Genomic DNA, 13,142 nt, shown 5'->3' on the forward strand with positions numbered 1-13,142 from the left:
TCATGCAGCATGTGGGATTGTCACACGGCTATTACTGTACACATCAGCCACACTGATTCAGCTGTAAATTGGTTTGAATTGCATTGTGTCCATCCAAATGCTCTGCCAATATCTTCACACACATTAGCGTCCATCCACACCTGCCGCTATATGGCTGTAAGCAAACAGAGGAAAACAAATTACTTTTGTAAATTACACCGTTTATTGTAGTCATTCAAATTTCATTCCATTGTCGTCAGTCAACTTTTTTTTTTCAGTTTCAACGTTACGGGACTTTGCTTTTGCAGGGTAGAGCTGATCCTGCCATTTTGTAGTCACACTCTCTCTATTGAAAGTAGGGATGCAAATGATTAATCGATTAATCAAACATAATCCCCAATTCAACTGACAAGAGATCCAGGTGAAATGGACATGTGAAGAGTGCGTGTGAAGAGGGGTGTGAATTGTGTAAATATTTAAATCACCTTTGGATTAAAGAATTTAAATAGAATTAATTTGAATGTAGCATTTTATCAAAATTTTTAATTTAAATTTTTAGATTTAGTAGGGGTTTTTTGGAGAAACATTGAGATTTTGGTGTAAAAACACAGCTCATCAATTAATCGTAAGTCGATCGCTAAGGATCAACTAAGGATTAATTAATTAAATAATAATGCATGCCTTTGCATGGCTAATTGAAAGCCTCCCCACTATAATACAATATGGATAGTCATGGGTAAGCGGTTAGTTACGGCGTCAGACTTGTAGCCCAAAGGTTGCCGGTTAGACTCCCAACCCGCCAGGTTGGTAGGTGGAGTAATTAACCCATGCTCTCCCCCATCCTCCTCTATGACTGTGGTACCGTCCCGACGCACTGCTCCTTTGGGGCACCGTTTGAGGCTGCTCCCCCTTGCTGGTCAGGCATAAATACAATTTTGTTGTGTGCAGTGAGCTCTGTCTGCTGCGTCGCAATGACAATGGGTGTTTCCTACCGTAGGTGGGCTTTCACTTCCACTTTCACACGCTGGACTGAGCGTGGGCACTTTTCTCATTTTCTATGTTAGCTCAGTCGAGGCACTCTATCTGTTAAGGCATGGCACCTGCTATAAATTTGCTGTTAGCATAATGGCAAAGGGCCACTATGTACGGTGTCACTGAAGGCCCTGTGTGATATTGGATGAGTGTAGTGCTATGATGGTAATAAGTCCTAGCAGTTCAAACAGTTAGCCAAACTCACTGTTACACGTGGCTACGTTTGCCTTTCCATCCACTTCCTGATACCCATAGTGCTGTGGGGGACTTCCAGGTGTACAACAAGACAAAGGCTGTATCTCAAAGTCAAGGATCCTGGCCTTGCTAGGACGTGAAACGCCCAGTGATTGGATACTCCGCGGAGTTCATCAAAAAGTATCCAATCACTGGGCATTTAACATCCTAACAAGGCCAGGATCCTTGAATTTGAGATACAGCAATGTCTCTCGATTGAAGTCATTCAACACTTGAGGTGTCAAAAGTAAAAGTAAAAGTAAATTCATGGTGTAATTACAACACTACCACATTATATTACATAGCTGTTAACACCAGTTACTCCATTGTAAACTAATGGGATTGATATAGTGTGTTGTGACTAAAAAATCTAACAAGAACCCTCGATCCAACCAGCGGAGATTAGGCTGAGCTTAAGACAAGTACACAGGCCTACTGGTTACTCAGACAAGTTATCTGTGTTTGAAGGAAACTGTGTTTCTTTTTTACTTTTACTTTTACTTTTGAAACCTCTGTTCAACACTAAGGATGAGAGTTTATAACTTGTCGCTACTAATATCTCTCTCTCTATATCCTCTTCCTGTTACCCACAGTTCCGTGGGGGACTTCTAGATTGCCGACAAGACCAAGGCTCTCTTATGAAGTCATTCAACATTCAGTGGCCATTTCTCAATGTTCTAGTGTGCGCCCTTCGAAGTGTGTCATCCTAATTAGTCACGCCCAGTGATTGGATGCTCCGCAGAGTTCACCAAAGAGTATCCAATCACTGGGCGTGAATATTTAGGCTAACACACTTCGAAGGGCGCACACTATAACATTGAGAAATGGCCATTGTTAAGCATAGTTACCTCTCAATATACGTGTGGCTATCTTTGACTCTCTCCACTTCCTCTTCTTCTTCCTGTTACCCATAGTGCCGTGGGGGACTTCCAGGTGGACGACAAGACCAAGGCCCTGCTGCGCTACAACGGCGAGGTCACCTGGATACCGCCCGCCATCTTTAAATCCTCCTGTAAAATCGACGTCACCTACTTCCCCTTCGACTACCAGAACTGCACCATGAAGTTCGGATCCTGGACCTACGACAAGGCCAAGATCGATCTTGTATTGATCGGAACCACCATCAACCTGAGGGACTTCTGGGAGAGCGGGGAGTGGGTGATCATTGACGCGCCGGGCTACAAGCACGACATCAAGTACAACTGCTGCGAGGAGATCTACACGGATATCACATATTCCTTGTATATCCGCCGGCTGCCGCTGTTCTACACCATCAACATGATCATCCCCTGCCTCCTCATCTCCTTCCTCACCGTCCTTGTCTTCTACCTGCCATCTGACTGTGGAGAGAAGGTCAGACTAGCTACTAGTATTGTATTGTAGTATGTATCATCAAGTCGAGTTGAGTTTACTACAGTTGTAGCAAGTCTGACCTTCTAGCTCCCGTCGGACTGCAGAGAGAAGGTCAGACTAGCTACAAGTTTGGTAAACTCATCTCCACACCTCAAAAGCTAACGGAATAGCTAACTATTAACTTGAGCTTCAAGCCTGCTCATATCCTTCCTCACCGTGTTGGTCTTGTACCTGCCATCGGGGAAGGTCAGACCAGCTACAACTAATTATTATTTTTCAGACAGACAGCAGCTTCTGTGGGACAAATAGAAATCATTAGATCAGATAACATGCTAGCTGTCTATTCCATTCGATATTTTGAACAGATGCTGGAAAAATCGTTTACAATATGAAGTGGTTAGTTAATAGTAGTACTTGTATTGTAGTATGTATCATCAAGTCGAGTTGAGTTTACTGCAGTTGTAGCAAGTCTGACTTTCTACCTCCCATCGGACTGCAGAGAGAAGGTCAGACTAGCTACAAGTTTGGTAAACTAATCTCGACACCCCAAAAGCTAACGACATTACTATTAACTGAGCTGATATCATCCTCATCTCCTTTCTCATCGTGCTCGTTTTCTACCTGCCCTCCAGGTGAGGAGAGAAGGTCAGATATGGATGGATATCAGACTGATAGACAGCCCACAAGGGAGATAGTCTGGAGGCTACCTATGCCGAAAAGTGTGATGTAGCCCCTTAATGCACGCCGTACCTCCTGTGGCATGCTGTGAACTACTATGGTACTACACTACTATGATAGTGCACGGGGCCTTAAGTAATACATTACAACTTCGTCATTGCCATTCTGGTAACAGCTAATTTATAATGCCGTGTCTTAAGGGGTTAAGGATGCCCGTGGCCATTAATTGGGTGCTACGAATATATCATTTGGCAACGTCTTTCCACCCCTCCCCGCTCTGATTGGCTTCCTCATTCCCTTGCTCAAGAGAATCCATGCTGTCTTTCAGATCGGAACAATCGTTCAAAGCAGCAGATTTCAATCGAATTGAACATGCATAGAAATCCAAGTAGAATTGTAGAGTTAGAGATCATATAGGTAGATTTACATTTTCTCGATGCACACAAAGCACATCACAGGTCACCACGATTGTATGTTCTAATTTAAGGAGCGTGCCTATGTTCCCACGGCCTAATGGTCCCACAGCCCAATGGTCCCACATCACAAAGACTTTTCCATTTTTATTTTTCAGGCTCAATGGTCCCACAGCCCAATGCTTCTACCCAAAAACCTTTCCCTAAAACCAAACCTCATTGGAATCATGCCTAAACCTAAGTCAGTTAACACCAACAATATCAGGATAATAACCTCTGAACCTCAATGTAATGACCTTGTAACAATCAGAGCATTAAAATATTAAATTAAGTGTCTGCATTACCATAAAATAAAAAAAATACACCAAGGAATTCTCAGATGAAAGGACAGCCGCAGATTGCACAAAAAGGAGATCGCACACCAGAGCTCACTTTAGCTGCACAGGGCGCTGTATTATTTACATTCATATTACCATTTCCCCAAACCCATGGTCCATACAACCCAACAAATGTCCACAGAAAGTCCCTAAATTGATATTGGACGGCGCAGCTTACCCCCGTGCAAACGCAAGCTTCACAGTCCCACTTCATCGCACTCTACTGTTTGTTCTCCAAGCAGGCTGCACGAATTATTCAGAATAGTCAGAAAAAAGTAATCCATACAAAAAGGAAGAAAAAGATAAGCAATCGCGGCAAAAAAGAAAAAATGTACTCGAGCTCACCGGTGTCTGAAGTCAGGGCCCTGAGACAGTAGTCCAACGTTTCCTCCTTACGCGTCCAGGTGTTTGCGATGCCGGAAAGGAAGCCAGTTAGCCAGTTAGCAACTGTCCTCTGCTGTGTGGGTACAGTTAGCAGCTTTGGTAGCTAACATACCAATGTAGCCTACCAGTATTTATCTTCACATAACATTGGGCGTGTCCACAGATTGAGATACTAACCACTGCCTACAGTATAATATTTAACATTGTGGTGGGATAAAAATATTTTGTTAGCAACTCGAGTATAGTTCCAATAGGCTAGCATAGTTAGCAACTATGGTAGCTAACATACCAGTAGTTAACAACTAGTTATCATAGTATCTAACATATATCTGAAGTCAGAATTCTTTGAAAGCATGGCATTCATCCAAGACCATGTTTTATGTATCAGTCCAGCACAAAGCATATGAGCTTAGCCATGCAATTTTAGCTCCTCAATTGCTGCCATTGTTTATTTTACTACTCACAGTGATCCAGGATCATTGTTCATTTTACAACTCACAGTGATCCAGGACCATGATTAATTTTACCCCCCACAGTGATCCAGGGCCATTGTTAATTTTACCGCTCACAGTGATCCAGGATCAGCGTTCATTTTACCAATTACAGTGATCCAGGACCAACGTTTATTTTACCAATCACAGTGATCCAGGACCATTATTAATGTAACCACCCTCACAATGTTCCAGGATCATTATTCATTTTACCACTCACAATGATCCAGGACCAAAGTTTATTTCACCAATCACAGTGATCCAGGACCATTGAATATTTTGCCAATCACAGTGATCCAGGGCCATTGTTATTTTTTACCTCTCACAGCGATCCAGGAACAAAGTTTACTTTACTAATCAAAGTGATCTAGCGACGTTGTTTATTTTGCCAATCACAGTGATCCAGGACCATTGTTCATTTTACCGCTCAAAGTGATCCAGGACCATTATATATTTTACCGCTCACAGTGATCGAGGACCATTGCTCATTTTACCGCTCGCTGCTCACACTGATCCAGGAGCACTGTTAATTTTACTGCTCACAGTGATCCAGGACCATTGTTCATTTTACCACTAACAGTGGTCCAGGACCAAAATGTATTTATCAATCATAGTGATCTAGCGATGTCGTTTATTTGCCAATCACAGTGATCCATACGATTGTTTATTTTACTGCTCAAGGGGATCCAGGACCATTGTTCATTTTACCGATCACAGTGATCCTGGACCCTTGTTTATTTTACCGATCACAATGATCCTGGACCATATTTCATTTCACTGCTCACAGCAATATGGGACCATTGTTCATTTTACTGCTCACAGTGGTCCAGGACCATTGTTCATTTAACCACTCAAAGCGATCCAGGACCATTGTTCATTTTAGTTATCACAGTGATCCAGGGTCAATGTTCATTTGACCTCTCACAATGCTGGAGGACAATATTTCATTTCACTGCTCACAGCGATATGGGATCATTGTTCATTTTACTGCTAACAATGATCCAGGACCATTGTTCATTTAACCGCTAAAAGTGATGCAGGACCATTGTTCATTTTACCTCTCACAGTGATCTAGGGTCAATGTTCATTTTACCACTCACAGTGATCCAGGACCACTGTTCATTTTACCTCTCACGGTGATCCATTAAGCATGTGATGTTGAAAATGTGCTGTTCTTTCAGAGATGGAAGACATTATTAATAAGGCTGTCAGTGAAGAAGAGAAAAGGAAATCTGGATCAAAGAAAACATAACGTGATATTTTTGTAATCTTGACCTGGCATAATTCAGATGTGACAAAACCTACCCCCCCCCCCCCCCCCCCCCCCCCCCACACACACACACACACACACACATATACAAGTGATTAATATTGGGATACATCTAATCATGATGAGTGGAGGTGCAAAACACACACCAGAAACAGAGGTGCTGGCAACCAGTGTGTGGCACTTCTCTCCTCATACATCTAATAGTGGTCATACATCCAGTAGTATACATTACAAACAATAATAATAAGTGTGAGCAGTGAGTGGTAAAATTAACAATCGTCCTGGATCACTGTGATTGGTAAAATAAACGTTGATCCTGGATCACTGTGATTGGTAAAATTAAGTATGGCCCTGGATCACTGTGGGGGGTAAAATGAACCATGTTCCTGAGTCACTGTGAGTAGTAAAATAATGAACAGCTAATAAACAGCTAAAATTACACTGCTAAGCTCATATGCTTTGTGCTTGACTGATAAATAAAACATGGTCTTGGATGAATGCCACGCTTTCAAAGAATTCTGACTTCAGGTAACTTCTAAATATGTTATCTACTCTTTTAGCTAGTTGTAAACTATGTTAGCTACCAAATCTGCTAACTATACCCACACAGCAGAAGACAGTTGCTAACTGGCTAACAATATGTGTTATCCCACCACAATGTTTAATACTATACTGTAGCTAGTGGTAAGTATCTAAATATGTGGACATGTCTAATGTTATGTGAAGGTAATTAACCCCTTAAAGCGATGGTTCGGAGTAGAATCACCCTAATGCCATTTGAACCGTGACACCCATCCACCTTTACACCCGAAGTGTTTTCTGCCGCAGGCTTACATCAACAGAGTTGCCGTGTTATTCGATGTTTATTCCGGATAGCTTGACTCAAGCGCATATGGATCCTGGGCACCGTCTCCAAACTTTCCCCACAAAAATAACATGTCATGACACCAAACTTCTACAGTATAACAAATGTGGTTTGTACTCACAAAAAGATGAATTTGAAACTTTGTACATAGTCCAGGAGTTTATTAGTAACAACACACGAGACGATTAGCTTTTCTGCTGCTAAACATCCGTCGACGTCACTTCCTCCAGCTGGGACTTTGTTGATGGAAACAAATACACCTGAGTCCGGAAGGCGGAAAACTCAAAAAGACAGCTTGCCCTACAACTAGAAATTAACCACTTCGGATTTAAATTTTACCACGTTTAATAAATAGAAGACGATGCCACACTCGTGCATATATCCTGGCTGTGGACTAAAACACAAGCCTTACAATAAAGAAAGTTTCCATGAACTGCCGTGCTGTGGACAGTCCCAGCTGGAGGAAGTGACGTCGACGGATTGACATGTTATTTTTGTGGGGAAAGTTTGGAGACGGTGCCCAGGATCCATATGCGCTTGAGTCAAGCTATCCGGAATAAACATCGAATAACACGGCAACTCTGTTGATGTAAGCCTGCGGCAGAAAACACTTCGGGTGTAAAGGTGGATGGGTGTCACGGTTCAAATGGCATTAGGGTGATTCTACTCCGAACCATCGCTTTAATGCACGCCGTACCTCCTGAGGCACGCTGTAATAGACATTGAAAGTTAACTACTATAGGTACTACACTGACAGTGCACGGGGCCTTTAGTAATTCACTACGACTTGGTCATTGCCTGGTAACAACTTATTTACAATGCTGTGTCTTAAGGGGTTAATGGTAGGCTACATTGGTTTGCAATTCACTCATTAAGATTTTTTGATGAATCTTACCTTAATTTGAGAAAGTAGGAGACCCCCTTGTCATTCACGGTCTGGCAGGCTCAAAATGGTGAGGGTTGTAAAAGGAGAGGGAAATTTGAAATTGTCATGTCTCAGGGCTATGACATCATCAATCACAAATGATCCCTGATTGGTCACCTGTAACATTGATCCTGGGTCAACAACTTTGATGTTGATCCTGGACCAGCAAATACTTGGTGATATCAGATCAACCTGCTTTAGGCATCAATGGGTTAATAAGCAATACTGTCAGAGTGTATACTGAGAGCATCTTTTTACCTTTTTCCCATCCAGGTGACTCTCTGCATCTCGGTGCTGCTCTCCCTCACCGTGTTCCTGCTGGTCATCACCGAGACCATCCCCTCCACCTCGCTGGTCATCCCGCTGATCGGCGAGTACCTGCTCTTCACCATGATCTTCGTCACGCTCTCCATCGTCATCACGGTGTTCGTGCTGAACGTGCACTACCGCACGCCCAAGACCCACACCATGCCACGATGGGTGCGGCGCGTCTTCCTTAGCATGCTGCCGCGTGTAATGTTCATGACGCGACCCGAACGCAACCCGCAGCGCTTCGCCCTGGGCCACCAAGGTCACTTCCTGTCACAGGGCCCGCCCTCTCACCAGTGCGCTCTGCACTCCTCCTCCTCCACTTCCTCCTCCTCTGCCACTGCCAATGCTGCCGCCGTGACCTCCTCCCTCAATCCCTCCTTCCTGCAAAACCTCACGCAACATCAACACCAGCAGCTGATGCAGAACGCAGGGGTAGGGCATCCGTTATGCTTTTAAAGTCAAGTATTTAAGGTGCGCTGTGTAATATTTCCAGTAGTTTACTTCCAGAATTCATGCTGCCCATACAGAAATGTTACATTTTCCATGAATACTTACCAGCCCCATCAAATTCATCATAATGGTATTCATTATGATTGGGAAAATTTTAGTTGCAAAACGTACTGTACTTTGGTCCCATGAGCAAATATTAGCTATTATTATTAATAACATGCAAAGTCATGTGCACACACACAATTAGACAGTTCACGTGTTGTCATGACGCCATGTTGATTCTTTCAGCATCATCATCAGCAGCAACTGAAGCACATGACCCTGCCGGCCAGCCTTGGGCCTCGCCAGCGCCTGTTCCTCAGCACGGAGCTCTCCAGCCTGCACGGTGGAGGAGGTGGAGGAGGAGGAGGAGGTGGTGGAGGAGGAGGAGGAGGTGGTGGAGGAGGAGGAGGAGGTAGCCTGACCCTCAAGACCGGCTCACTCAAGGTATGCACTTAATCAAGTTCAAGTTGGTTTTATTGTCAATTTCTTTACATGCACTGGTCATACAAAGAATTTGAAATTACGTTTCTTGCTTTCCCATGCAGACATAGACTAATCTAGGTAAGGACATAGACAGTATAGACATAGACAGTACTCATACATGGACATAAGACAGTATGGACTTAATGACCGGTATGTAGGTATGAATGGTATGTAGGTACAGTATTTAGATTTACCTTATGTATGAATTCTATGATTTCCCTTTATGTGTTGTTGTTGCTGATCAGACATACATGAAAACAGAATATGGCTTGAAAATGGACATAAGAATTAATTATTATTATTATAATTATTATTATAATTATTCTTATTATTATTATTATTATTATTATTATTATTATTATTATTATTATTATTATTATTATTATTATTATTTTTAAATCAGTGATGAAACTTGCATCTTGATTCTTGAGTATTTGAAGGCCGGCTCGGGGTGGCTGTGTCATGATGCAGCTGCTGCAAGAGAAATTAAAAAATAAAATATACAGTACAACAATATATAAAACAAATAATATTATACAAATATAAATCAGTGCGGAAAAGCGTAATTTCAGTATATATTTTTTTTGGGGGGGGGGGCCTTTTCAGCCTTGATTGTTATAGCACAGTGTGAGAGTAGACACTAAATGACGGGGAGAGAGAGATGGGGCAGGGCCGGGAAATGACCCGGACGGACTCGAACCGGGGTCCCTGTGGGCAATGTAAGCCCAAATGTGGGGGGTTTAGCGTGCTGCGCCACAGCGCCCCCCCTGGAACAGAGTAAATTGATCCTGACTCCTTGAATGTTTGAAGGCTGGCTCAGGGCTGCTGTGCAGGGACGGCCGATGCAGCTGCAGCTGCTGCTGGAGGAGACAGCGGAACACCAAGCTGCCAGCAGGGGGCGACAACGCAGCAGGAACAGGAGGAGGAGGTGGAGGAGGGCTGGGGAGCCTGGGGACCGTCAGCGGAGGCCTGGGAGCACTGGGGCTGGGCTTTGGGATCGGAGGTGTCGGTGCAGGGGGTGGAGGTAAGACTGTGTAAATAATCAAATTAAATTTTGAAAGTATTTTGAGGGCTTTTTGGCTTCATTACAGTTGTTTCCATTATCCCAACTCCTCCCGTCTTTCCTGGTGCTTGTGGCCTCATGATGACGTTGGAAGTCATCAACGACAAAGGTTTAGTTCAATATCTTGTCATTTTCTCGTTTGTTATCAGAATTTTGAATAGGGAAAAGTTCCCCAAAAGTCATTGTGAATAGGCTGATGGCAGGGGAGCGTTGTTTTTTTCTATTCAGGGCATCAGCGAAGTTCAAGGCCATAAGCATAGGCTGAGGACGGGAGTTAGGATAATGAGATGTACCCTACGACAAGATAGTTGAGTCATTGGATGGTGGAGGAAAAAATGATATTTCAAATAATTGTAATTTCAATATTAACAGAAATAATCACGATCTTGATTTGAAGAGCTTAACTTATATCCATTTTGGAACATTTTGGAAAATTGATTTGTTTTGGGTATTGCATTGTTTAAAAAGTATGTTCTCTCAAATGATTTGAATGGCAAGAATTCACACATAGATGAAATGACATCTGAACCCTTATTTCCAATAAAAAAAATACAAAAGTAAAAGAATGGTGTTTAAATCATGCAATGATTTTCCTCAATGGAGCAGTGCTAGGTGGAGGGGGTGTGTCAGGAAGCTCCAGTTCGGAGTCGCTGGATGGCGGCGGTGGCGCGTTGCTGAGCATGTCAACCGCGGCTCTCTCGCCGGAGGTCCGGGAGGCCATCGAGAGCGTCAAGTACATCGCGGAGAACATGAAGCTGCAGAACGAAGCCAAAGAGGTGTGTCTATTGAAATCATGAATAATAAGAACAACAATAATAATAAATAATAATAAGTTGCAGGAGACCAAATACTATAGGTGCGCTATAGAAATAGGTTCAATCTTAGTATTTAAGCTCACTCTACAAAGCTGATGAGTGAAAACTTCTGAAGGAAAACCTACAGTATGTGGAGTAGGTTTAGCACATTATGAGCACATTTATAACAAATTATAATGCACATTATAATTACTTACAAGGCATTTCAACTACACCCATTATGTGTCATGATGTTTTATGTTAGCAGTAATGAATAACCATGAATCTAGCTTACAATGCTTTATAAATCCAAGGTTGTTATGAGTGATAGTGACTGGTTATAAGCTACAGGCTGCCTGATGGGGCTTACAGTAGGCCTACATTATGATGCATTATAGATGTACATTATACAGTGCATTATGCATTCATTTAAACTTCACTTTATTTAGAGCACACATTGACAGCTTGTGATCTCACATGGAACATTATAGCATCTTATGAGCCCTTATGACAGTTTATCATCCAGGTCTGTGCATAGAGGGGTACTATGTACTAATGTACTATGAGCTGCATCAGGCAGCCTGCAGTTTATAGCCAGTCATGAGCACTCATGACACTCTTGGATGATAAAGCAGTTTACGCTAAATTCACGTTTATTCATAATATAAGGCATCATGAAGCATTATGAGTGTAGTCATAATACGTTGTAATTAATTATAATGCGCATTATAATTTCTTATATTGCGCTATAGATATGGGCTTTAAGTTAAGTGTTACCGTTTTTTTGTGTTTGTTTTTTTTTGACAGTCAGTGTTTTAATTATCCCTGTATAAAAATGTATATATTTTGATAAAAATGAATTGTGTAAAGAAAACTGTGCCACTACTGAACAGTAAACAACAGTAAACAATCAGTCGATATACTGACATCAAGTCCAAAATACAACTTATTTATGCCACTGAAATAATGTCAGGCATTTTGACACCACCATATAAATCCAGTTTTGGGCCGCAGTTTTGTAAACTCCATTCCTTTATATATTTATTTAAGATTTTATATTGAAACATGTTGCAGAAATGGCTGTCTGTCAAACACATACAATCTGGCAACTGTCTGTTCCAATCTGCATCCCATTGTCCATCTCTGAATGTGTAGCAAATTGCAGTAGTGCAGAATTCTACCAGAATGAATGAGACATAAACAAGATTAAACTCGCCCGGGCAAGTCTGCTTTTTACTTTCCCTTTTTTGTCTGTCTTTGACTTTCTCTCTCATGCTTTCTTTTCATCCTGGTTCTTCACTTCAGTGCTCTTTGTCCCCCTGTAGTATTCTCTTTCTCTCTCTCTCTCTCTCTCTCTCTCTCTCTCTCTCTCTCTCTCTCTCTCTCTCTCTCTCTCTCTCTCTCTCTCCCTCTCTCCCTCTCTCCCCCTCCCATTTATCTCACCTCCTTCTTCTCAAATGCTGCCTGTCTGCTTGTCGTTCTCGCATTCATTTTACTTTGTTCTTTTCTTCTCTCTCTCTCTCTCTTCTCTCTTTTCTTCTCTCTCTGTCTTCTGTTCCGCAACAGGTTCAGGATGACTGGAAGTATGTTGCCATGGTGATCGACAGGATATTCCTCTGGGTCTTCGTCCTGGTCTGCATACTGGGGACGGCCGGCCTCTTCCTCCAGCCCTTATTGCTGGCAGAGGACATTTGACAAGACCAGTGGCGGAACAATTGCACATAGGGCCCCAGGGCAAGACACTTATTAGGGCCCTCCATACGACTTGCCATGGTCACAATAGGGCCCCCACCACCAATACAGGAGGCCCCTGGGCCCAGGGGCAAATGCCCTGCTGGCCCCCCTATAGCTCCACCCCATGGACAAGACTGATAAATAGTCCGACATACTCTATAACTACTCTTTCAACCACTGCCCCACACTGCTGCCCTGGCCTGGGACATTGCAACACTGCTGCAGAGGGACACTAGAGAAGAATGACATTACAGCAGTGACAT

General features: G+C 42.7%; 1 protein-coding gene across 1 annotated transcript in view; it reads left to right on the forward strand.

Moving 5' to 3' along the window:
- The window catches only part of LOC134439973 (neuronal acetylcholine receptor subunit alpha-3-like), a 50,194-nt gene extending 37,354 nt beyond the window's left edge, over positions 1-12,840 (forward strand). The window contains exons 5-10 of the mRNA XM_063189900.1: positions 2,160-2,598; positions 8,275-8,745; positions 9,052-9,157; positions 10,208-10,276; positions 10,970-11,127; positions 12,712-12,840. Of these exons, the coding sequence (XP_063045970.1) occupies positions 2,160-2,598; positions 8,275-8,745; positions 9,052-9,157; positions 10,208-10,276; positions 10,970-11,127; positions 12,712-12,840 (1,372 nt within the window). The remainder of the gene's footprint in view (positions 1-2,159; positions 2,599-8,274; positions 8,746-9,051; positions 9,158-10,207; positions 10,277-10,969; positions 11,128-12,711) is intronic.
- The last annotated feature ends 302 nt before the right edge of the window (positions 12,841-13,142 follow it).

This window comes from Engraulis encrasicolus, chromosome 23 (genome assembly GCF_034702125.1).
Source record: "Engraulis encrasicolus isolate BLACKSEA-1 chromosome 23, IST_EnEncr_1.0, whole genome shotgun sequence".
NCBI classification, from domain to species: domain Eukaryota; kingdom Metazoa; phylum Chordata; class Actinopteri; order Clupeiformes; family Engraulidae; genus Engraulis; species Engraulis encrasicolus.